Source organism: Mauremys reevesii, linkage group 1, assembly GCF_016161935.1.
Source record: "Mauremys reevesii isolate NIE-2019 linkage group 1, ASM1616193v1, whole genome shotgun sequence".
NCBI classification, from domain to species: Eukaryota; Metazoa; Chordata; order Testudines; family Geoemydidae; genus Mauremys; species Mauremys reevesii.
Window position 1 is genome coordinate 179,506,294 of NC_052623.1, and position 26,194 is coordinate 179,532,487.

The 26,194-nt window shown below is 37.1% G+C and overlaps 1 protein-coding gene across 6 annotated transcripts in view; it reads right to left on the minus strand.

Moving 5' to 3' along the window:
- The window catches only part of USP25 (ubiquitin specific peptidase 25), a 125,296-nt gene that overhangs the window by 52,896 nt on the left and 46,206 nt on the right, over positions 1-26,194 (minus strand). For all 6 annotated transcript variants that reach the window (XM_039531075.1, XM_039531064.1, XM_039531095.1 and 3 more), the window contains 3 exons: positions 21,743-21,905; positions 7,274-7,360; positions 989-1,126 (listed from right to left, as the gene is read on the minus strand). In XM_039531075.1, coding sequence (XP_039387009.1) covers positions 989-1,126; positions 7,274-7,360; positions 21,743-21,905 — 388 coding nt within the window. The remainder of the gene's footprint in view (positions 1-988; positions 1,127-7,273; positions 7,361-21,742; positions 21,906-26,194) is intronic.

Genomic DNA, 26,194 nt, shown 5'->3' on the forward strand with positions numbered 1-26,194 from the left:
GACACTGACTTCTGGCTGGTGGCAGAGTTACCGGATCTAAGCTAGGAATTAAGCTTAGAAGGGTCCATGCAGGTCCCCACATCTGTACCCTAAAGTTCAGAGTTGGGGAGGAAACCTTGACACATATCACATACCAAAGGACTTAGACATGTGGTGATTGATGCTATCCACATGGAATGCTGAACTCAGTGTATTGTAAGCAAATGATTTAGCCACCTAAGTCCATATGGATAAAATGACAGATTTAAGTAGAAACAAATGACTTGGAAACAGTAAAATGTAACGGCTATGATTTAGAACAAAATAAAGTATCAAAACTCTCCAAACGAATAAATATCTAGCCTCTTCCCCCCATCTGGGGATCCAACATGCCAAGATTAATAATTGAGATGTGCTGTAGAGCCCTGCATGGCACTAGTGTAGACCCCTGCGGCAGGACCAGGATCCTACCAGTCCCGCAGGACCCACTACCATAATAGCAGGAGTGGGTATTGTGGGATGGGACGGGAGTGGGACTAAAAATAGTCCCGTTCAGGGCTCTAATGCGCTCCCCATGAGTAAGGCTCTGACAAAGACTACTAACTCCATTTAACTTCTGATCTTACATGTGAGGCTGGAACTCAGGAGCATGGAACTGCTAAAAATCTTTGTAAAGTAATAGTTACCATTGCTTTGAAAGTGTTGTTTTTTGTGTGGGTGTTGGAAGGGAGGATTAAATTTAAAAGCATGGATTATGTTAGGCACACTCAGCCACAAGCCTCCTTTCATTTGGAAAATGGATTTAGACCTTGTGTCTGAAAGCAGCACTTCAATGAGATCATACAACATTGCATGTGGCCAACAATCACATGAATAAAGGAGAATTAGAAATCTTATTGTCACCAATTATGAATATAGTATATTTTGCTTTTTATTTAGGTTAAATATTTGCTACTGTTCAGAGACCATAAGGAGATCCAATTCTAAATATAAATATTATAAATTTTACCTGCTGAGAATCATTTGATTTGAATGCATCTTTAAGAATGTCAACTGCTCTAGATGGATCAACGTATTTTCTCTTTGAACCAACGAGAAGCGCAAACAGATACCTCAATTCACGCATGAAAGGCAAATTCCTGTGTTCCTATATTTAAAAAAATATAAACAAACATTCAACAATTTCCCATGAAGTACTTTATCAGTTTTATAACTATAAAGATAGTGTATAAACTGTGAACATATTACACACACATATTACTAATATTCAATCTGCTCCCATATAAGATGCAAACTTAACATGAGCAATGCATGAGTGTGCCACATTACATTTGACTTGTGCCATGTTACGTGGAATGTGGATCCCCCCCCCCCCACACACACACACAAAATAAAAAAATAAAAATGCACCCCAGCAAAAAATGCAGTCAAACTTGAGTAGTGAAATTTAGCTTCTAAGCCCTGGTCTACACTATGAATTTATGTCGGTATGACTATGTCACTCAGAGGTGTGTCACCTGAGTGATGCAGTTACAACTGACCGAACTCCTGGTATAGACAGTGCTATGTTGACAGGAGGGCTTCTCTTGTTGACATAGCTACTGCTTCTCAGAGAGTTGGAGAGGCTCTCACATCGGCATAGGTAGCGTCTTCACTAAGCGCTACAGTGGTACAAGCCCTTAGCAACTAGACTTTAATGGTTATTTAGCCTTCAGACATCAGGCATAGCTGAACAGTGTAAGTGGTGGAAGCATGGGGTTGTGTTTAATACTATAAATGGGCTTGCAGAATTTGATTTTGATTTTTTTTTGTAACTGATATAAAATTGATATTTAAGAATTTTCAATTTTTATCAATTTACATTTAACAGTTGCAGGAAATTATAGTATAATTAGCCAATTATTTAATGACAGTACATGTTGAGATTCAATTGTTAAACCTTTATACACTGTTACAACACAAGCTGTCAACACTGTCAAAATTACAAAATAAATATCCTTAAATCAACAAATCACACCTATTTTTACTATTCATTTGCTAGTCCATCTGTAACAAATCTAATTCAAAAGTCTAAATCTCTGGATGTTTATTCTAATTAAAGTTTTCAAGTGTATGATGAAATCACGTTTACTGACAATTACCAATAAAAATGTAATCCTTCCATGACTAACTGTAAACTGAGAGTATCATCTTGAACCTTACAATTAACACCAGGAAAAAAAAGTATACTATCTAATGATCTTTCAGTTCACTAGCATTTCATTTTATAAAGTGAACTTCTACATGAGATCAACTGTAATCCATGATAGTATAGGAATAGTTAATATTCAGGCAAACTACCATTTGCTAACTATACTATTTACTTTACACTGCGATTAAAAAGTATGTTGGCTAACTGAGAATGGGGTGTGATGACAATATAATTGCCTAGAAATATTTAGTGTGTAGGCACACTAAGGAAGGGGAGGAATTGTTTTAGAGTGGGTCCAAAAAGAGACAAACAAGAGTAATGAGAAAAAGAATTTAAACTGATAAATCTCACTGTTGGAAGATTTTAAGTTATCAGTCTGAAAAAACCTCCCAAAGAAAGTAGCAGAAACCCCATCACTAGATATATTTAGAACTAAACTGCAAAAACCCTAGGAAACAAAGCTGGAACAATCTTATATCGTTTCTACTCAGATTTTTAGCCCATCTACTTCTGATGAACTCACTGTTTCAGAAAACTCCCTGGAATATGCATGCTTTAGGTGGGCCATAAATTTGCAAAGATGGCGTGCATCATTACTGCTTCCCTTGATGGAATTAAGAGCAAGATCCCCTACATAACGACCTGCTCGATCTCCTCCAATCCTATTAAAAATACCTATACAGTAATACGTAGTTCTCTCTAATTTCAGGAGAGAAACAAAAATAATAAGGGTAGGAGCCTGCAAAATCAAAATCAAATGAATTGAAATGTAAAGGTTTAATTTATCCCAGGTTAAAGGTACTGTACAACACTAGCCACACCTCTCTGGCTTCTGAAAGGATAGCTGATACTGCTCATGAATGATGCTCATTAATTAGGAAGGAAAGACAGAGACTACTTATTCCAAATATAAATTAAATGTACCAACACCCTAACATGGTATAGATGTCAAGCAGGCTAGTCAAACTGGTATTGATTGCTCTGTAACTAACAATTGAATAGCCTAATTAAACAAAGAATGGACTTGTTTAGGCAGTTCTGTGGAATGCTACCTTGTACATTTAAGAACAATGTGTATAAAATGGCATCAAACAATTTTTAAAGTAGGAATAATAATTGTGAATATATTCTGCATGCATGTTAAATACCTTTCATATTCATATAGGCCTCCAGGTAGATTTACCTGCTCTTCCAGCCTACTGCACAATAAGTCAAAAAGAGCAATGTTCACAGAATCTTCATTTAATCTAATACACTCTTCTTTCCAATGTTAATAAAAATATATTTTTCTAAAGTTTTAAACTGGCTTTTTAAATTTAAATCAGATTTTTATTTAGGTGTTCCTAGCTCTTTAGTTTTCTCCCATTTTAGAGTCTTAAATTATTCAGGTGAATAGAATTTCAGATTTTACATAGTGGTATTCTTCTACCAGGAAATTTCAATTTTAAATGTTAATCTTTTCATAGTTTGTATTTTAGACTAGATTGCATGTAGTATCTTCCAGGAAAGCATTAGGTAGGAGGAGGGTGGCGCTGTTTTAAAATTCTGACAACGTTCTGAAGAGTTTTAGGCCTAACTGAAGTGCTCATCTCATTTCTACTTTTGACTTGTTAGGGGTACTCATGCAGACAGCATGAGTGTCATACAATCACACAGGCTCCAGCTCTGCAGAGCCTTAGGCACGTTTAGCTTTAGCCAAAAGGGAACAGCCCTATCGGCTTTATGAGGAATTCTCAGTGCATAAGCCTGTGCAGAATGGGGGACAAACTGTAAACTCTTTGAGGCAGAAACCATCTTTTCATAATGTTTGCGAACATAGTGATGAGAATTTCTAGGAGCTACCATGATACAAATAATTAGCAATACTTGACCAATCACAGGGTAGAATCTTCTAGCAAATACTGTACAGTTCAAAATACTTTAAATACAGGCCCCACAAACATTTATTGCATTAGGACAAGGTAGAACAGGGAATGTCTATAAGACAAAGCTCATTTAGCACAGTGTAAACTAAATCTTAATGAGTTTGTGTCTACAACCAAAAGAGTTTTTTCCTAAACACAATTCTATTTGGAAAGAATTAATAGAAAAAATAATTTATATATTTTTCTTGGTCTATAGCAATTTGTAAAATTCAAACAATTTAACCTGCCAGTAGTTATGTTGAAATAAATTAGTTTTAAAAAAACAACCGTATTTATAATGTAGTGCATTATAAATTAGATTAAAACTAAACTACCACAAATTTTCAAGTTATGCTAAGGCTTTTATAATAGATTAAAATCTACTATTTAAATTACTCCAGTGTGCTTCTTTCTACCATTGTGCACTTGAAAATGAGTATTTTATGTAAATATGACCATCAATGCCACTACCTTCTTTTAGTTTCAAATTCAAATATGTGCTCACAAAAGTATGGATTTAACATTACTACGTCATCTACCTCACAATCTGTAATACTATGCCCTACTCTACAGGCCAAAATATGGTAGCATGTGGTCACAGTAGCCTATGTTGTCTCCCAAAGTTACACCAGCAGCAAAAAGCTGTAACGCATATCTCCTTGACTATGAGTAAGTGGCCTGGAGCCAACCCGTTTCTTAGTGTGGTTCTATCAGATTTGTTTGCTGAACTGAGTGATATCAGTTAAATACATGGATGACGACAGTGTTGAAGAAATACTTCATTGCTGCAAGAAATTGTTCTGCCTATGGTGCAAATTAGCACAAACTTTCCTTTATGTATTACAGCTCTTTCACCAGTGAGAAGAGTTGAAAACAAAGTTTAAGTAACTTACCCAGGCACACCCACCAACAGAGAGAAAAGCAAAGCCAAAGTTAAAATGAGAAGTTCCCGGCATCCAACCCTACTCTCAATCCATCAGAGCATGAAGACACATAAAACAAAGATCTTGAAAATTTGTGGTCAGTAATGCCTTGCCTGCACTAGGGAAAAAATGGTTCATTCTTAACACATGCTAGCTAACACGTGTTAGCTAACACAAGTTACAATACTAATGAAGATAAACCGTTCACTTCAACTGCTAGCCAATGTTAAAACTATACCGTGCCTTATTTCACTAAGATTTTGTCTTGCCTAAGCCATGTGTACACTTACTAGCTTACACAGCGCAGCTGTACTGATAAACAGCTGTGCTGCTGTAAAAGCTCTCGTGTAGCCGCGTTATGCCGATGGGAGAGAGCTCTCCTGTCGACATAATAAAACCAGCTCAACAATCAGTGGTAGCTACGTTGACAGGAGAGCGTCTCCTGCTGACATAGCACTGTACACAAGTGCTTATGCTGACAAAATTATGTCGCTCAGGGGGGTATTTTTTTCACACCCTTGAATGCCAAAATTTTGCTGACATAAGTGCTAGTGTAGACACAGCAAACATGATTTAAGAAAACATCTTTTGCCTAGTGAAGATGCATCCTAAAAGCAAGGGTCTCTGCTCGGATATTTGTCCAAGTGCTAACCAGTAATTTTTCTGAATTCTCCCTGCAGTCTCAGCTGGATATGGTCCTTTCACTTCACATCAAATTGTTGCATTGCTATGAGAACAAGAAGCATTTCAACACAGAGGTGGCCACTTTCCAGTGGTAAAGAAATGCATGTACATCAATTTATATTATTCGTTCCCCTCAGGATGGAAGGTGGTCTATAAAACATAAGTTATCATTAAATATAGAAGGAAAATATAGACCCTTACTAAGGATTCTTGCTCTCACCAATCTGAATCTCCAATATACCAGCTGCCAAGATGTTACACTCAAGCCCATACGTTTGGCTGACATGTTATTCCATGCATCATTAGTCGTACAAAGCCTGAGATGGTCAGAGTGTGTCTACAAGACAGTATGTTTGGAAATGGAATCTGTATAATATCGCAAGTGCCAACCCCCCTGTAGGAGATTCTTCTTCAATAGCAACAATTGAAGCTCATTTACTTGATGCCACGTAATGAGCCAATCGTATTTTAAGTGCTAGAAAACCAAGACAAGGAACTCAAGAGTATGTGTCGTTGCCACTCAGACAGGTAACGTAACTGAAGTTGAGATGCTAGACAGAGACCAGTGGGTAATGTGCAAAGAAAAATATTTTAGGACAGCTATTTTGCTATGGAAAGCTATGATGCGATCAGATCTCTTTCAATTAATAGAATACACTGTCCCCTTACCCTGCCTTAATAATTTCCTACTACAGCCTACATGATATCAGTTGCGCACGATTTTGTGGTCTTACTCAAAATGACTTAGATGCCGTGACCTATAGTTCCCCAACCTCTGAAAATCAGGCCATTAACATCTCCATGCTTCGCTTGTTCCCGTCTGACATCACTGTAGAATCTGAGCATCCCAAGTACCTATGAAATTATCCTCTCAAACACACCCAAGAGCAAGGAAGTTATTATCCCTATTTTGTCACACTGGGGACTAAGTCACAGAGAGATTAAGTAATTCACCCAAGGTCACACAGGAAGTCTGAGGAAAGCTAGGAATTCAACCCTGAGTCTCATTCTAGAGCCATTGGCACAAACCCAACCTTCCTCCCAATTATGTTGTGAGAGGATGAGTAAGTTAATAGTACAGTACTTAATTTCAAAAGGAGGATCTGTTAATTAACATCTGTGAAAATCAGGCTCAATATTAAACAGTGAGTGTGGCCAGGTCTAGGTTACAAACTGTTGCTGGCATAGCTATATTAGTTAGGGGGTGTGATGAGATGTGATTTGTGACCTACACAGCTGTGCTGGCAAAAGCCTCTAGTGTAGATGCAGTTATACGGGCAAAACTTGTAACAACAAAAGTGAAATTTTGCTACTATAAGCTGCATACATACTGGAAGTGTTTAGCTAGTATAGTATGCCTGTATAACTATGCCATCAAAGCCTTCCAAGTGTAGCAAAATTCAGATCTCCTAACTCCCAGCCCTATATTCTACCATGAACTTGCAATGCCTCCAATTTCTCCTTCCTACAAAGCACAAAGTAAATATGTATAGTGCCTCTGAAATTAACAATTAGAAGTCACACACAGCATAGAACTGAGTTACTACAGAAGTGTCATGTTAGTCACTGGAAACGTATGTTTCTAATTTTACCTTTTGGTTTCGGGGCAAATCTTGAGCACTTGCAGGTGGATTGTAGTTCAAAACTAGTCTTCGAAACTCCAGCAGGTTAAATAATGACTGAAAAATTAAAAAAGAGAAACTATTTAAATGCTTTTGCAGAAGAAAACAAAATCTTTCAAATGTGCCTTAAAATAAATTTATTGTTAGGGACTTGCCATTCTGAAGTTCTTTTTACACAAGTATTGTTATTTAGATTGAAAACTTTGCCATATTTACAGTAGAGAGAAAATGTATATTGACAAAATGGCATAGTTTAAAAAAGTCATTTGTATGTGATTTCTTAAGATTTATATAAATCTTAGAAATCACATAATAAAAAATTATATAAAGTTTTTATTATAACTTAAGATGGCAGTAAAATAAAATTATTTATAATTCATATTTAAAGGTGGCATTATTTTCAAAACAAGAAAAGGAAAACTGAAGTTCTAAAGAAACTCCTACTTTCTTTACCAAAAACACTACTCTTACAAACTTACAGAAATTATTCCATGAAGATATGGGTTAACCTCTTAATATTTAATATAAATCTAAGATATTCACATGTCCCCCATCACCATAGTATCTGTACACCTCAATCTTTCATGTATCTTTCATCTTCACAATACCCCTGTGAGGCAGGAAAGTACTAGTATCCACAATTTACTAATGGGGATCTCAGGCACAAGGTGATGAAGAGTATGTATACTTGGGAGGGTGCGGGGGGGGGGGGAGAAGAGTCCTTTGGCAGCAAGTTTCAAAAGTGGGAACGTATACAGTGCTATTTTTAACCCCACAGCATGAGCCCTACAAGCCCGGATCAGTTGACCCAAGCTCTAAGAGACGTTTTTTTCCCCCCTTCAGTATACACATACTCTCAGTGACTTGTCCAACATCACACACAAAAAAAGTCTGTGGTAGAGCTGGGAACTAAACTGAGGGCTCCCAAATCAAGTGAGCTGCTATAACTTGAGCTAAAGAGCTAAGGCTCCCTAAAGAGCTACAGTTCCCTTGGGCAAGATTCTGCCACTCTTACCTCACAGTCCTCTTCATTTCAGTAGGACTGCTTGTGAAATAAGGTACTACTAAATGTAAGTAAGAGTGACAGACTCTGGACGCTGGTAAGTTAACATTGATCTGCAAGAATGGGGCAATGGTGGGGAGTTCTTGTGCCCTTTGTTTCTTCGTGATCTATCAAGAATCCCCTAAATGTTGGATTTTTTCTGCTGGTGTTTTACTTAATTACTTTAGAAAGTCATACTGTCTACCCAACAAGCACTGGTTCCACATGAGGTAGGCGACCTAAAACTGTATGGGCCACTGAGAATTAGTAGGATATCATATCACAGAGCAAGAAAGTGAAACCTGATTGCGACAGCACTTTATTCTTACTTGGATCATTTAAAACTCTTGAGGTTTTTTACCTTAAAAACGGTTGGGAGAAAAGATCATTTTGGTCAAGTTCTAACATTGTCTCTTCAATAAAGATCTAAAAGAGCTATTTCTAAGATTAAAATCCTTTCTACAGCTGTAAGTCCCCCAACAGAGGACATTCCTAGTATTTCTAAGGTTAAACAAACCAACAAACAAAAAGCCGTTCAGAATATCTTTATACAAGAACCAAAAAAGCAACCCATTTCTTCCCTTGCAGTAACCTTTCAGTATCTCCTTTTCTTCCCAAACAAGGATGATTAAATCGATCAAGTATTTTGTTTATACCCTTCAAAGCTAAGAAAGTTGAAATATTAATATTTAATTTAAGCTTCTTTCTAGCAACTCAAGAGAAATGATGATGGGCTTTTCATCAAATAAGTTACAGCACTATTATATGTATAAAATAAATCAGTTGACAGATAACGTTCAAAGACTGGCCTCTCTCCATGACTAATTCAAGTGCTATCATACAGCCAAGCTGGCCAAATTCACGTGTACACGTACACACACACGGAAAGTTATACACAAGCAGATGTTTTGACATAAAATTGAATCCACCACTTTGTTGGGATTAACAAGCTTCTGGTAGGGTTTTTAAAGTATCAACAGAGTACTTGACACTTTACTAACCTCAGCTTCTCCTTCTACCCCTAGACTAATAAAGAAACATCTGCATCTAAGAACTTATTTTATGCACTTTGTCCATTTTATGTTTTTTAGAACAGATCTATTCAGCGTTGTCATAAATTTCTCATACAAGGTATTTAGGTATCCAAGTCCAAAACATTTCGACAGCTTATTTAACTGCAGCCATGTGAGTGAGGGTAGTAGAAATTAGGCCAAAAATTGTTACATACCAAAAGGCAAGTAACAGAGCTCCAAATTTTATGTCATATTGAACGTTGCCTAGAATATTAGAGTTAGTAAGGTAAGGAATGTCTGTGTTACAGTTACTGAGTCAAATTCTCTGCTGGTTTAAACTGACTTGCAGACCTGTACCAAGTTTACATGCAACTGTCCAGGAGAGTACTTAAAAGCCCAATCATTTTTCTCCAAAAGAAAAACAGTTTTCCCATACTTTCATCACAAATCTAAATAGCAAGCCATCAAGTTTAAGTAGGGGGCATTGCCATGTATAAGTAGGGGCATTGCCAGCAGATCGAGGGACATGATCATTCCCCTCTATTTGACATTGTTGAGGCCTCATCTGGAGTACTGTATCCAGTCTTGGGCCCCACACTACAAGAAGGATGTGGAAAAATTGGAAAGAGTCCAGCAGAGGGCAACAAAAATGACTTATGAGGAGAGGTTGAGGGAACTGGAATTGTTTAGTCTGCAGAAGAGAAGAATGAGGGGGCATTTGATAGCTGCTTTCAACTACCTGAAAGGGGGTTCCAAAGAGGATGGATCTAGACTGTTCTCAGTGGTACCAGATGACAGAACAAGGAGTAATGATCTCAAGTTGCAGTGGGGGAGGTTTAGGTTGGATATTAGGAAAAAAAAATTTACCAGGAGGGTGGTGAAGCTGGAACCAAGATGACTACTGTGAGGCCATAAATATAATTTACCACATTATGATTTCACTGCCCAGATAGAACAATTGTAGAACATATTTTCTATGCGGCAGAAAATCCCGGTTGTTTAAGCAACCATTTTGTTTCTTAAAGTTAGCAACAATGGAATTGGAAGTTATTAAATAAGGTAAAAAACAACTCAAATCGGTACTTTAGTATACATTTCACCACCACTATCAAGCTCTAACAAAAAAAGTAGTTACTATGAAGATGATTCACATATTTTATTGTAATAATTTTTATTTGCCTATATTAGCTAATGATCCCTACACTAAACCCAGACAGTGCACAAGTGGAGTGCTTATTTAAATCTTTTCTTCTCTGCCACACATTTTTATCACATAAATTAGGGTAGAGCCTCCTTTGTCACCATATGTTTTGCATTCAAGTACTTATCATGCAAACAACATGGAGAATTACTCCAAAGTGAAACTGTGTAGGAGGGGGGAGGAATAACCCCCAAAAATCTATACAAGCAATTAACTATGATGAAAAGGAATCTTTAAAATAAATTGACTCAGTTCACCATGAATGATCTTTAAGAACATTTCAACAAAAGCCAGCTACATTCATTGCTATATATAGCCCTAAACCCATAACAATGAAGTATATGCTCTAAAAAAAGCTGAATCCTTGATGAGAAGGCATTAGTCCAGGGAGTGATATTTCACATTTTGTAAGCTTAATTTTCAGTGGCTAACAACTAAAAATAATCCTCCCTTTTTGGGAAATAAATCAAATATTCTTACTATTGAGTTTGTGTTCTTTGCAAATTACTGTAAAAAGTTTCTGAATATACAGTAATGCTTAGCACAAAAACATTACAATAAATATTGAAAATCCCATTAATTCTAAGAGGACTTAAATATATTACATTTTTAATATATCTGTGTATTTTATTTTGTGCAGCAAGATACAAAGTGCAGTATTATAACTTGGAAATTAGCTGATTTCCTATTACCTGAGAAATTACAGCAGAGACACCAGACCGCAATAAGCCTATCAGACAGTTTCTATCTCCTGGGAAAATAGGGTGGGACTCCTTGGTGGATCAAGTCCTGACCTATCCTGCCACAGGCACCTCTGATCCCTGTAGCCTATCAATATAGTCTCTCTCTACTCCTAGGAAACAGCAAGTACAGAAAGCAACCAGCATTAGCAGTGACAGAGATGGGACTATTAGAATGCTAAGGAGGGCAGGTAAGCTAAGGCTCCCAGCTGGTGGAAAATGGGAAGAAACAGAGGGATCATCCAGCACTTCACAAGGGAGCAAGATGGAACTTGCTTTAGTGATAGAAGAGAAATAGAAAAAAAATACTAAAAAGTTATTGTAAGACCCTATTTTGGGTAGGGACCATCTTTTTGTTGTATTTTTCTAGAATAGGCAATATAATGCAGATCCTGATTTTATGTATGGTCTCTAGGTGTTAAAGGAATACAAATAATGCCAACTGGACACAACACAGCCTTCAGTGTATAACACTGAACATCCATATCCTCCATATTCTAAGGATTAATAAGTATCTACCTCAATATTACATTAAATTATTGATGTGTAGAGACAGTGAACACATTAAATCCAGCGAACAGGTGTATAACTGAACCATGAACAGATTCTTCACTATTGTTTAGGTACCAATTGCCATTATAATACTAAAAGAGTAAACAAAAACCCAATAATTCTTTCTGGGTATAAGCATCATATTTTTGCTTATCATCAACAGGCTGTTTTATGTAATTTCAGACAAACACTTTCTCAAGGGAACCTTTCAAATTCTGTCTGCAGATTGCCAGCATACTGTACTAAGAAACAGTTGCTTCGATGCCAAATGTATGACTACTGTTTGAAAATATTTGGCTGTCAACTCTTTTTAGTTTCTTTTAAGGGAAAAAGAAAAAAAAATCTAGGAAAAGACTGATAAAATTGTATTTAACTTTCATTTCCCACATTGCAAGTTACATATAACTTATTAAATTATGTATTTTTAAAACTCAATTAGAAAAAGGTAACTTAAGTGTCAAAGGAATCTCTTACATAGGTCATTTTGTCTCAAATTCAGAGGTCAACGTGATTCTGAATACTGGTGCTCAACCAATTAGTGAGATGCTACAAAATAATAGCGTGATTTGGTGAGAGGATCTCTGTATAGATGATTTTTTGCCATACTGAGTTTCGATTCCTAGACCAATGATGAGTGGGTAAACAGTGGTCACAATGACACCACTGATGGAGCTGTTGTGCATAAGACTGTGTCGGCAGCACAAAGAGGCAATGATTTTTTTCAGCAAATTAACAAGACGACTTAAAAGTCAGAGAAAAAAATACAAAATTAACTCAGATGCAGACTGAGGGAAAATTTAGAAGAGATTAACTTAGCTGAAACCCAAAATCACAGACACTTTTCAAGTTGGGTTAATAAGACACCTTCACAAAGAGAGTGAGATAGCCATCATGGATTTCTGCAAAGTTCTTCACTTAGATTACAGAAATTATATATTAACTAATATGCAATATATTCTACAAATAGGAAGTGCTTTTACATATTTAATAAAAGTATTTCATCACTGTAATATGCTTCCTCAGCTCATCCAGGGTACTTAATGTCTGTATAGTTTTCATTGTTTAGATTTTAGTACCTTAGAGCAGAGATCGCGTCAGAGATTGTGTTTTGTGCAGTACCAAATGACCTCTTTTAAAGAGGTCATCAGGCATGCTACTCAAATCAGATATTTCTACTCTAAGAGAATAAATTATTACAACTTGGTTAGAGCTTGACTGATGCTGGATATTAATGAACGTATTTTGTTTGGGACAACTTGGTACTGCTAATACTCCAGTAGATTTAGTTAAAAGGGAGCAAAACTACTCAATTTATCCAAATTTTTGACATCTTGGAAAAAATTTCAGCAAGCTTGGTTATACTCGAGTAAAAGATGCACACCATTAGGGTCAAGATTACCATTACTAAAGAAGCTACTCTAATAGCAAGAAATAATATTGTATGGAAACCCTGTCCAGAATGGAGTACACGCCTCCCAACAACTAGGGCCAGGAGTTGTGTGTTTTTGTTTTGTGTTTTTAAACTATTTACCCACTTTGAGCCTGACCCAAACCCACTGGAAGTTAATGGAACAATTCCCATGGACATCAATGGGGTTTGAATTTAGCTCTTTACTTGGCAAAATAAGGGTGAGAAAAGATTTCAACACAAGGGCTTGAAAAGCATGCTACTATTTAAGATTAGACAAAGTAACAGGAAGTTACTGCAGCTATTCTAGTTTACCAAGGCCAAAAGTAAAGGTTAATTAAGTTGCAGTAAAAACCTAATGTACTAAACCCTCTGTTGAAAAGGTTCGTCAAACTGCCTTGTGGTTGATTAGTCCAGGATTAGACATACCCTACAAAAAGCATCAAAGAACAGAACATAAGCAGTACTGAGATTCTATACATTTCCAACCAAAAAAATCTATGTTAAAATTAAACTTAGTTGGTTGCAAGTCCAACAGTTAAAGTTCAGAAATGCCAGATTTACGATTGTCTGGGCAATCATAATTCTGCCCCTTGTGCATCGATCCTGTGCACTGACTGAGGCAGAGGTCCCGAGGAAAAAAATACTATAACTACATCATAATGCATCTAGACATAGGGGACGAATTAAGGTTGCGTAGATAATATCTTAATTTTTGAGTGTTTGGCTCAGCACAGTGTGAACATTATTTTGATATCGCTATTTAAAAAAAATTCTTAGGGTTCATTCAAAGGAAAAAAAGGTAAAAACAAATACTAATATGTCCAACTGTACCAAGTACGCAATCATGCATCAGAGAATGAATCCTGAAGTTTCAGCATGCAACACATGTCTGCCACTTGAAATATACAACTGACAATAGGAGAAGGCTGTGCTACTGACAACATGCTGAGGCATTGGGGGAGAGCAGTGGCACTCTCTCCCACAGACACTGGGAGAGCTCCTGAGCCATGCATCATGGTGTTTTTCTATTGCGGGAGAGTGGGGATGCTAAGGCCAACTGTCAGATTTAGCTCTCAACTCTGCTCACCGCTACAGCTCCTCTGGCAGCCCTCACGTGTTACCAGTGCAGTGTCGTCTTCTGCTACTTTTTGAAGTGGCCCAGCTCTTTGGAATATTCATGTTCATATATTTTGGCATGCGGCAGAAGTTCCCATGAGCCATGCAAACAAAAGGCGGCAAACAGTGATTTTTACTAGCTTACATCTCAGCTAAACTTGAACTGAATTTCAGGGGACCAGAAAATAACACTTCCCTAGACAGAATTGTCTAGCAGAAATTTCAAAGATGAGTTGCAAATAATGAAGGTGTTAGAGCTTCTAAAAAAATAAACCACCACAAGAATCTTTCATAGTGACAAATGTTAGGTGATCTAAATACATATGTCGCTACTAGGTTCCCCTCTATTTGTCAATCAAGATAAAAACAGATTCTCTCAGTTCTCTCTCATCATGTTGAGCCTAAATGTAGTCCATTCTTCAGTAACGGCTTTTGATGTTAGAGCAGTGAAACACTGCGAGGAACCCAGGGTTGCAGGGGAAGTGGTGACACACCCTTACTGGTCTGGGTTGTACTACAAACCTCATGACAAACATGTTAGGTCTTCAAGCTACCTGCTGTACAAAGTACTAATTAATTTGAAAATATGTATTACGTACCTGGGTTGGAAATGGTGGCTCTCTGCCAAATATGCCTACACTGACAGGGAGCACCATGGCAACAAGTTGCATAGGAAACCTGAGGAAGAGCGAAGATGCTGCCTAGCAATTGGTAGCTTCTAGCAGCAAAGTTAGAGCCCTGAGAGTTGGGTCACGGCAGTTGGATTGTTTGATAGGAAAAAGAAATAAATTTAAGTAGAAGGGAAATATGGTGAACATCCCAGTTCACCTGCATTTCCCTTCAGTGGTCCAGCAAGGGTATCCACTCTAGGCTTCAGGCTCCTCAACAGTCACCTCTCTTGTCCCTCTTGACATGGGTATTTCCCCGATAACTCCCAGCAGGGAAGACTGCCTAAACTTCACTTGGTTTTCTCTTCAGAGACTAACAACAATGGTAACTTGTGACTGTGGCAATTACAAACAGCTCCTTCTAAGCAAGTGCAAGTAAAAGCATTACAGAGAAAACATTAAAAACAATAAAAGGACCTACATGCATGCTAACAGGCTTACCAGAGATCATCCCCACACTCCAACAATGGTTTTGGTTAGTGATTAGCCCTTCAAACACCACACAAGGTTTTTAATTGTGGTCACCAATTCATAACCACTTTTGCTTAGAATTCGTTCCTCCACAAGTTAGAGAGTCCCTCCTTTATCTAGTTTTGGCCTTTGAAGAGACCATTAATAGGTAATCAGCCAGACAATGGGTTTCTCTTGAAGCTTCAAAAGGATGGCTCCAGAGGTGAGTAACTTCCATTCTCCTCTTCCCAAATATTTCCTATTAAAAATCACTCCGCGAAAAATTAAATCTTGTTTAGTTCAGTGTTTCAAAACAAGAGTCCTTTGAAGCACATAAAAAACTTACCAGTGTTTACATTCCTGTCTCCCCATATAAGAAGTCACATACCATCCCATAATAATAAATAAACCCATTCACATTTTTAATACAATGACCTTCTTAGATATTTCAACATAGTTAAAAACTATTTGTCCAGAAAATTGTAGGATATTGTCATACCTATCACAGTGAAAAATACACACCTATAAGTCTCTGAGCAGTAAAGCAGCTACTGAGCATTCAAAGCATGAAAGATATAGGGGACATATGGAAAGTAGCTGAAAAGAAGCAAATAGAGTTGGTAACAAAGTTTGAATCTCTTCTGCTTCTTTAGGAGGACACATTAAATAAGACAAACTGAACTAGAGAAACAAAACAAAAATCTAGCATGAAGAAGGGTGAAGTGCAACTACACCAAGGAAAAGGAAGACTTAACAGAAAACCAGAGAGCACTGTTACAAGTGAGCATGATGAGCAAACAGTTGGCAAGAGCTACTAACAGGACACTCCACACTGACACATAATTAAAAGGCGGCACCCTGGCATCACTCACACATGCTCCAGTATGGACACATAATTGTGCTATTAGACAAATGGTAGCACAGGCAGTATTCATTATTGTTTATGAAAAGAAGAGATGTTGGGTTAGTGGGGAGCCCTCTCACATGATAAATAATTGCTCAGATGACCAAAAATCTTTAGCACTATTTTTTTTTTAAACTTCTAGAACATGTGACAAGACAGGAAAAAAAGCAAGGAAATATCTCCTGCTAAAAATGAAACAGAATTGCCTTAGGCATGAAGGAAGGAATAGCCTCCATACAAGAACACTATGCTCACATGCTCAACTTTACACAGAAGAATAGCCCCACTGAGCTCAGTGGGACTACTCATTCATAAGCATTTGCAAGATCAGGGCCGTAGGTTGTAGACTTGGCCAGGGACCTAGTTTCCCTATGCGTTTGCACAGCATCTAGGATAAAGGGGCCCCTATCCTGACTGTCACCCCTAGGTTCTACCAGAGTACAAATAGCCACCACCAAGATATTATTTAGCATTTATATAAGTAACTTAGGATATTAAGTCATTAACAGAATACATCTGTACACCTACAATTATGAATGTTTTAAAAACATACTCTAAGCTCTCAAGTTTCTGCACTTTTCCTACCAAGTTAATACTTCTAAACTTGTACAAAGGCATCCACATACATTTCTTAATACTTCTGATATTAGTGATTCTCTCAAGTGTACTTGAGGAGGAAGAATCCTTGAGGGTTTGAACTAATGTCTTAGCAAGTAAGTGAAGGGAAAACTCATTTTACAACCACTTTGTTTTAATATGGATTCATTTGTAGTCTTTAGAGATAATCTAAACATGTATTTTATTTTGATATAGGATCCTTAAATAGCTTTCTGAATTTATTTTAAAGTTATGGTACATTATTAAAAATTACTTAATTTAATTTTGTTTACAGGAGTTTATTTTTAACTGAAGTTTGGTCTTCAAATAAAAATTGAGAACTCTCCTACCTTACTCTCAGTTAAAAAAAGACATGCTTCAACAACACAAATGCCATTTCTAGAAATGTTTGCTTCTTGTAACAGGTTTTTTGCTGCCACTCTCTCTAAATGACTGCTCTAAGACACTCCCTAAATGTAATCATGGACTAGTTCCAGTTTCATGTTCAAATCAAAATTGGCAGAGAAATTGACAAGTAGAAGCCAAGCAATATTGCATGAGACTGCACACTGAAATGTTAAATGTATATTTTATAAGCTTTGCTATAGGGCAGAACAGAACAGAAAAATGCACCACTGATTTTTGTATTTATTTTCATTTTGGTTTGGACTACGTTGCACAGTATATTATTGTGACTCATGTAGGTAACACTAGATATTGCTGACCTCTAATCAGGTTTCAAAATGATCCTAAAAAAGGCCTGAAATATTTTTATAGTTGATGCAACCCAAGGAGTCTATCCATCCTGTGGTTAAATAAATACTGAATAAGATAATGTCCAAAATTAACCTACACATAGTATACTAGTATGGTTGTCTGAAACATAATTCTCTCTAGTTGACATGCAAAACATAAATAACCTACCTTTTCAATCAAAAAGACTATGGAAACATAAATGAGAAGGGTAATTTTATTTCGATTAAATTTTCTAATTATGAACAACAGTAAATATACCATTTATCAAGGTGTAATGTTTTAATTGTGAAAACTACAGAATTTCACACAATACAAGTAGTGACCATAAAAAACTGGCCAGTCCTTTTATAATCCAGCTTCAAGGTGTAAAGTAGCACATTGAGTGCAATTAACATGAGATCATAGGTCTAGCATCAACTTCTAAACTCTCGTGTCACAGTTCAGTGTTTCCACTGGCTGATGGACAAAAACCTAGACTATTCATTTGACATTTTGTATAAAATTAGAAAAAAAACATTTATAAGAATGCTAAAGTCAATCTTCCTGAAAATCTGACAAAAATATGTGAATGAGAGAATGACAAAGCAACAAATTAAAGAACTACCAAATCAAGTTTCTCACAATTTGAAAAAATATTTGATCAAAGATAAATGTTTTCAAGAGTGGTGGGCTTTTCCTTTTCTTTTTCAAAAGCCTATAGTGTTGCTGTGATGATTTGGGGATTTTGCTTGTACTATTTGTGAATTCTGGTTGATATTATGAAGTTGTTATAGAATTTTTGCTATGAAAATTGCTCTCGCTGAATGCCCCTATATAAATGTGGATGTCATTATTGCTAGCAGGACCAGCAACAGGCACGTACCAGACTGAGGACAATGGGGAGTATTTAACCTTAATGACTATACTCTGACCACAACTAGTTCTGCTAAGGAGAGTGCCTAACATGGAAAACCAGTTTTACCAAGTTGGTCTGCATGGGGCTTGGGAGTTTGGAGCAGTGGTAGGCTATCAAGCAAGACTAACAAACTGGTGACTAATCAGGAAGTTATAAAAGATCTTGCAGTCAAGAGAGGGGAAGGACTTGAACTGAGCAAGATCAGAGAAGCTGAGCTGGGGAAGAAGGCTCCAAGTTTCATAAGAACGGCCATACTGGATCAGACCAAAGGTTCATCTAGCCCAGTACCCGGTCTTCAGACAGTAACTAATGCCAGGTGCCCCAGAGGGAAGGAACAGACCACGTAATCATTAAGTGATCCATCCCATCGCCCATTCCCAGCTTCTGGCAAACAGAGGCTAGGAACACCATCCCTGCCATCCTGGCTAATAGCCATTGATGGACCTCCCCTCCCCTCCATGAATTTATCTAGTTCTTTTTTATACCCTGTTATAGTCTTGACCGTCACAACCCCCCCAAGTAATATACTGCAACAGAAGGACACTGGACAGCCCCAGACAACCCTGACACCTGCCAAAAGAATGCCCTGGATGGGTGAGGGAACTGAGGAAGGAATGTGCGTATGTTAATTATTTTTGTTAGGTCTGTATTTCTCATAGGGTCAAGTAAAGAGCAATAACGTTAAAATTCTGGACAAAGTGTCTCTGTTACATGCTACACTCATCATGTGGGCCCTTGAAGAAGTAAAACAGAAGGCTCACGCCATCAGGTGGAGTTCTGGGACCGAGTGTGCTTAAGCGATAGGGTGAGTCTGAAAGACCAACAGCGATTCAAGGGTCAAGGCAGTTTGTAGGATAGGATGCTAGACAGAGGGTCTGCACCCAAAGAATATGCTTGGGGACCCCAAGGGCAATGCCTGGACTCTGTTCAGAATCCAGAAGCTTTAAAAACTCAGGGATCAGCAGCAGGATTCCTCCAAAAACAATCTGGTGAGTGACCAAGAGGGGGCACTGGACTGGATCTGTGAAAACTGGGTGTTAATAAAAAACAAACAAACAAACAAACAAAAAAAAACTTAGCTAGATACATAAAACTCAAGCCTTTCAACATTTTGCTATTGCATGAGACCCTGGGAAGAACACGACTGTAAACAAGTTTGAAACTAACTGGCCCATTTTCACCATTCAAGCAGAGAAGCACACACACAAAACAGATAATGAATAATAGAACAGTTTGGTGGAATTTTTTTTTAATGCTTTTAGTTTTACAGATTGAGGTGTTATCTGCAGCTCTGCTAATATAAATAGTTTATTTAAAACACAATACTTTTTAGCCTGACAGCATCCGTACAATAGAAATTCATCAAAAACTGAGATAAAAAGAAATATTCAAGTTGCAGTGGGGGAACTCTAGATTGGATATTAGGAAAAACTATGTCACTAGGAGGGTGGTGAAGTACTGGAATAGGTTACCTACAGAGGTGGTGGATTCTTAGAGGTTTTTAAGGCTTGGCTGGACAAAGCCCTGGCTGGGATGATTAGTTGGGGATTGGTCCTGCTTTGAGCAGGGGGTTGGACTAGACGACCTTCTGAGATCCCTTCCAACCCTGATGTTCTATGATCTAGTTTAACGTCTTAAGATGCAGGAGTGGTCTTACAACTTAATTATACTTTGCATACTGTATATTGTTTAAGAAACATCTCTCTCCAATTAGATCTCAGTTATTTTCACAATATTCAACAGCTAATATATACATATTTTCAAGATATCCACAGAATCATTTAAAGGTGAACTGATTTCCCTTTAGAGTAGAGTAATTTAGTTAAAAAAAATTCTAAGACTTCATAAGCATTATGCATAAAGAATATTCGATATTAGTCTAACACAATATTTTACTAGTTCAGAGACACGCTGTGGTAGACTTATCCACCTTGAGTACTACTTTACTTCTCAAAAATAGTTCTGAACTGAGCAGGACTGCTTGAGCAATAAGGTATTACAGTGAGTATGGAAGGCAGAATTTGGCCCTACCTGTATAGATTCATGATTATTTCGGCTAGCAAAACGTCTTTTAGGTCATGAAGTCTATCTCCTTGAATCACAGGCCAATACTGACAGATTTCTACAGGAATACAATTCAATCCTAGTCTAATCTTGCCTTGATCATGTTCAGTGATAAGATTTTGCTTCCCTTGAGAAATTATCTACAGTCTCATTTACTTCACACATTTAACCTATTTCTTAATAGCTTACTCTAAATGATTCCACTCAAATGTAAACCTGGTATACCAATTCTGGCTACTGAAAACTGCTTTTACTGCTTTTTGGATTTAAAAACCAAATGAGCAAAAAAACCTCAAATCCTGATCAAGGAACTTGAATTCTTTTCACCTTGTTACAAAGGAAAATGAAAAAGGTTTTGTACACATAATTGTGTCAAAACTAACAATAAAGTCTTCATACCAGCTGTACATACAAACAGTTTACCCAGTACAACAATATGTGTATCTTAGCTGGGCTAGCCAGACTAACCCAAGACAGAATGACTCAGGCTGCACGGGCCTTTTTCCTCTCTTCCAAAGATCTTCTCTCTGCTTCTTACCCCAACTTTGTGGCTATCCTATGAACAGTCCATTGCTGGGTGGTGGGATTGAAACATCCTAATCAGTAGAACTGCAACAAAGGTTAGTCAGCCACTCCTCCTCCTCCCACCTCTAAGTCATTTGCACATAAATATTTTAAATAAAATGTTATTCCTTGATTTTCAAATATTCTGAGCACCAACAGCTGCCAAAGTAGTAAGTGTGAGCTACAGGCCCTCATTACCTTTGAAAAATCATGCCCTTCATCGTTAATTAACAAGTTTTATGACTTACTTCGACACCTCACCAAATCAGATCGGTAATCCACTATACATACCGTACTAAAACCAATATGAACTTTTATAGGCACATGGTAAAGAGATAATGCTAAAATATATCTTATTCCTTAGCTTTAAGAATAGAGAGGGAAAGTAAGTTTAGATACTGTATCACCAATTAATTTTGTATAAATTATATAACAGAAAGTACAGCTAATTAGCAAACGCACTTACCTGAATAACAGCACTAAACCAGCATGTGTTGCCAACATTCTTTAATCCAACCGGACAACTGTCTTGCCTTTTTCGATCATAAGGGTTTGGAGAGTCACTCCACACTTCTGGATGTGTCCTTTTCAAACTTGCTTTATTTTCTGCTATACTGGCTTCTAGAACTCTTAGAAAGCAGAAAGAGAAATGAAAAAATTAAAAGTAAAACAATAATACAGTAAGATAATGGTATGATATGTAGTTACACCTACAAATATTAATACAGAAATAATAACTAATCATTTGGTAATTTATCAGATTTATTCTTGACTCAAACACTTTTTTTTAATGTGCCAGAATGCACATTGGAAAATAAGATGGTACTTTATTTGCAGATGCAGTACTGTAGCTGATTTTCCACAATAAATGGCATTACATAGTCATGTTTACGAATGGAGAAAGCTTTCATGACTGAAGGATACCTATTTTTAATTCCACTAAATAAAGGAAATTAATTTTAAAAAGTCAACAAAGACCAATCATTTAAAACTGGGTCCTAGCTGTTTAGGTAGACAACAACAAAGTGGGAAACAAAAATAGTTTGAGAATCTACCAGTAGTCACTTTTCATCCACACGTATCACAGTGCTTTAGAAAGAATATCACCACCATTTGACTGATGAGAACCTGTAATGAAGGAAATTTACCTAGCTCGCTCAAGATCATGCAGCATACCAGTGACAAGCAGATTATGGAATCCATGTTTCTGGATCCCCATTTCCACATCCTGTGCAGTGGATTCATTGCCTTCTGTAGTTCAAGTGTACCTTGTGGATTAGGAAAAACCCACTCCTCTACCCAGAAAATCTTAAACTGCTCCCATACAGAGTAGTTGTCATATTCAAGACTTCATATTCCTTGTAAGAAATGTGTTATTCAGATACAAGGAATTCATCCCTTATACAGAAGCATAACCAAAACTGGAGCAAAAGCTCAAGAGCCCCATTGAATTTAAATCATTGAGATTTCACTATATAGGGCACTGTAAGGCAGGCATTTTACCTTTTAATTTGGCTATTAACTAAAACAAATTACTTCCCATATTAGCAAAAATCAGTATTGCCTCAAGAGAACCTGAAAGATAAAGGAACTGGTTTTTAATTTTTTTTAATTTTTTTTTTTTAAAGTTGCTTCCCCCATCGTCAGCATTTCTTTGGCAAAGTTAGGTGACAGCTACACTTTGGGAGAAGATCAGCTATTTGATGATGGCATTAAAGAGGACTTCAGAGCAAATATCACATCAATTTAAAACAATTTCTTGAACAGCAAGTACAATCTAAACTCTGGTTTGCAACTGATTTTGGTCAACAGTTGTCAGAATAATAAATAAATAAATAAATAAATAAATAATAACTGGAGATATACCAATCTCCTAGAACTGGAAGGGACCTTGAAAGGTCATAGAGTCCAGCCCCCTGCCTTCACTAGCAGGACCAAGTACTGATTTTTGCCCCAGATCCCTAAGTGGCCCCCTCAAGGACTGAACTCACAACTCTGGGTTTAGCAGGCCAATGCTCAAACCACTGAGCTATCCCTTCCCCCGTAACGTGCAATATAGTTCATGTGAGATCTGCTCAGCCCAGCCAAAAAAAGGGCAGTCAGAATACCCTACAGTGAATTTCCTACGTAGCCTTTGCAAGCAGGGTTCATAGAGAGCTCCAGATGGATTGTAAGACTGGTCTCCCCAGGCGGAACTGCCAGGGCAGGGTAGAGGAATTCTGTCACCTGTACAACTATGGGGGTCCATTCCCTGGCACAAGTGAGTGAAACTGGCATCCCCTGATGTTTTACCTACTTACCTTCTGACACCAGAGGTTTTGCCACAGACCAATAGCATTTATGTATTCAGTTCATTTTTAATTATTTTTCTTTTTAAAAAATTCTCTCTCTTCCTTTAATAGTAGAGAGTTCATCAGTTTGATCACCTATAGGTCTGTCTTAGCTCAGTTTAGATAAAGCTTTATTACTAAAGCTGACTTTCACTAGCCTTGTGGCAATTTCTCCTAGTTAGAAAGAAATCATCTGCTGGGAGAAAATTAGGTCTAACACTATCTGCCCTCAGATAACATAGCGCTTTTATAGTCAATAACCATAGACTCAAACATCAGCCTCAAATAAATTCATGTCACAGTATGATACTTAGCTTTTCAATTCCTTAGTCAGTTTTTGACAAGGAAGTAGCTCTGGACACAACAACTACAGTGTGCAAGAACCAGTTATGGCTCAGTAAAACAGCTATTCAATATAAATTACTTGATGGGATATATTGAACCCTCTCAGCCTCCCAACTCATATTGAAATTGCTGCCAAAGGTTAAGCAAAGGAAGTTTGATACTAGGCCATTCTTATGTATGTAATATGATGTGGGACTTATGAGAAAGAATCCCTCACGCATTGTCCTTGACACATGGAAGCGATCTGTCAAGATAATTGGGACGAGTATGTCTTACTTCTGGCTCTGGGTATCATCAACCCTTTTCAAAATCACAGCATATCGAACAGAAAATGGCTCCCAACAACAACAAAAAAAGTTATTTAATTGGAAGAGCAAGACCAAGACATGCATCAATTCATGAATCTCTTGATGCATTTTTAGACAGGACTCACCGTGTAGAAAAAATGACCTTAGTTTTAACAAGTAAAGGGACCTTTGGGTACAATCTTGCACTCTTTAGCCAACCAGAAGTCCCACTATCATCAGTGGGCACTCTGTCTGGGTACTTTCTAGAGTTAAAGAGCTTGACATCTAGGATGACTCTACCCCTTTCTACCACTGCCATTAAATATGGTAGCTATTTACATGCTCATACTATTACAATCCTAATTATTTTACTCATATTTATACTTTGTTTGAAACCATCAAGTTTTAAATGATATAGCAGATGAGGAAGTAAGTTATAGAAATTCTAGTAAGGACAGCTGCCTGTTTGATAACAGAACACATTAGTCATCTGAGAAATCTTAAGGTCATTAATATTCAAAGAGCAGTATATTTGAATCTTTTGAGTATCAGGACAGGTGACTAAGAGTTCTGGATACTCTAAGCTTGCTTCTTCTTTAGAGGCAGCTATGGCCAAATGTAATTTGTGGACCACAATGCAGCTGCTATCACATGTCCTATAAAATAAAAACCTGTATCGCAGGAATGTTTGTAAGAAAACAACTGGGCGAGCTTTATCGTGTTAATGCACTGGACTTCAATGCTTTATGGAGAGATTCAGCAGGGAAGAAAAAGACATTTTTACTTTAAAATAACAGAATCAATATTCCTCAATGACAATAGTTTGCGTGCACGCATGGCCATTTGGACTGCACTTCTCTCAATAACCTGGTATTGACCAGTTCTAAAAAAATGTCAATTTAATGCAAAAAAAACAAAACTACTGTAATGTTTCATGAATACAGTGATCACACAAATCAATAAATTCATAATGTTCCCATAGAAACCTTAATTCCACCTCTAGCAAACTCATTAGGCACCTCTCATTTGTGCCTTTGAAAATCTTACCCATAATGAGGATACCAAATTAAAAGATACGTGTCCTTCAATTATTAAAACTGATTTTTTCCAGTTGTGCTTTCTTGCCGCTGGAGTTTTTATTTGACTTTTGCCTTTCCCTTAGCCTAAGAAATAAAAACTGACTGCTGCATTTGCCCTTGTTTCCTTTTTAAAAAAAAAAAAATTAGTTTCGCTTTCTGGTTTTCAGAACAGAGAAAAGCTGCCAACACACAGCAAAGAAATGAATGTTAGTATCCAAGAAGAAAAAAATTCTGTGTGTGTTAGGCTTTCTATACATATAAAAAACAAAACCTAAAATCCTGTCATAAATTGACCATAGTATCTCTGTAAACCTTAAGTGTCAAATTTCTGTATTTGACTTGTATTCAAACTTATTACATGAACAATACACATCTATAATTAAAAGATAAGTATGTTGCTAGTATAAACAAACATTCTTTATTTTATTTTGGTGAGAATGTATAGGATTGACCAGAGAGATCCTATATGCTTCTTGTATACGTGATACAAATAAAATGGCATATTGGTTTGCTAGTTTCTGCCACCAGAAAAAAATACTAAAAAACATTTGCAGTATTTACTTGTCGATCAGAAGATTGCCAAAAGTGGTTTTTTTAATCTTTGCAGTGTGGAAAAGGGACTATGGGTAAGAAGAAAAAGGTCTATGTCTAGAAGACCCTTCAAAAGCAAAAGAAAAGATCCTGAATAGAGGCCAAAGCAAAGAACAAAAAAGGAAGTCGTCCTGCAAGATGCACCTAACCCTCCGACACTATTATGAAAACAGTCTAACTAAAAGTTCACAAGAGCTGAACTTCTCATATGAAATTAGAGAAAAACAGCTTTGGCTGTCTTGTACTAAAATAGTAATTTATGAGAAATTATGCCTGAACATACATA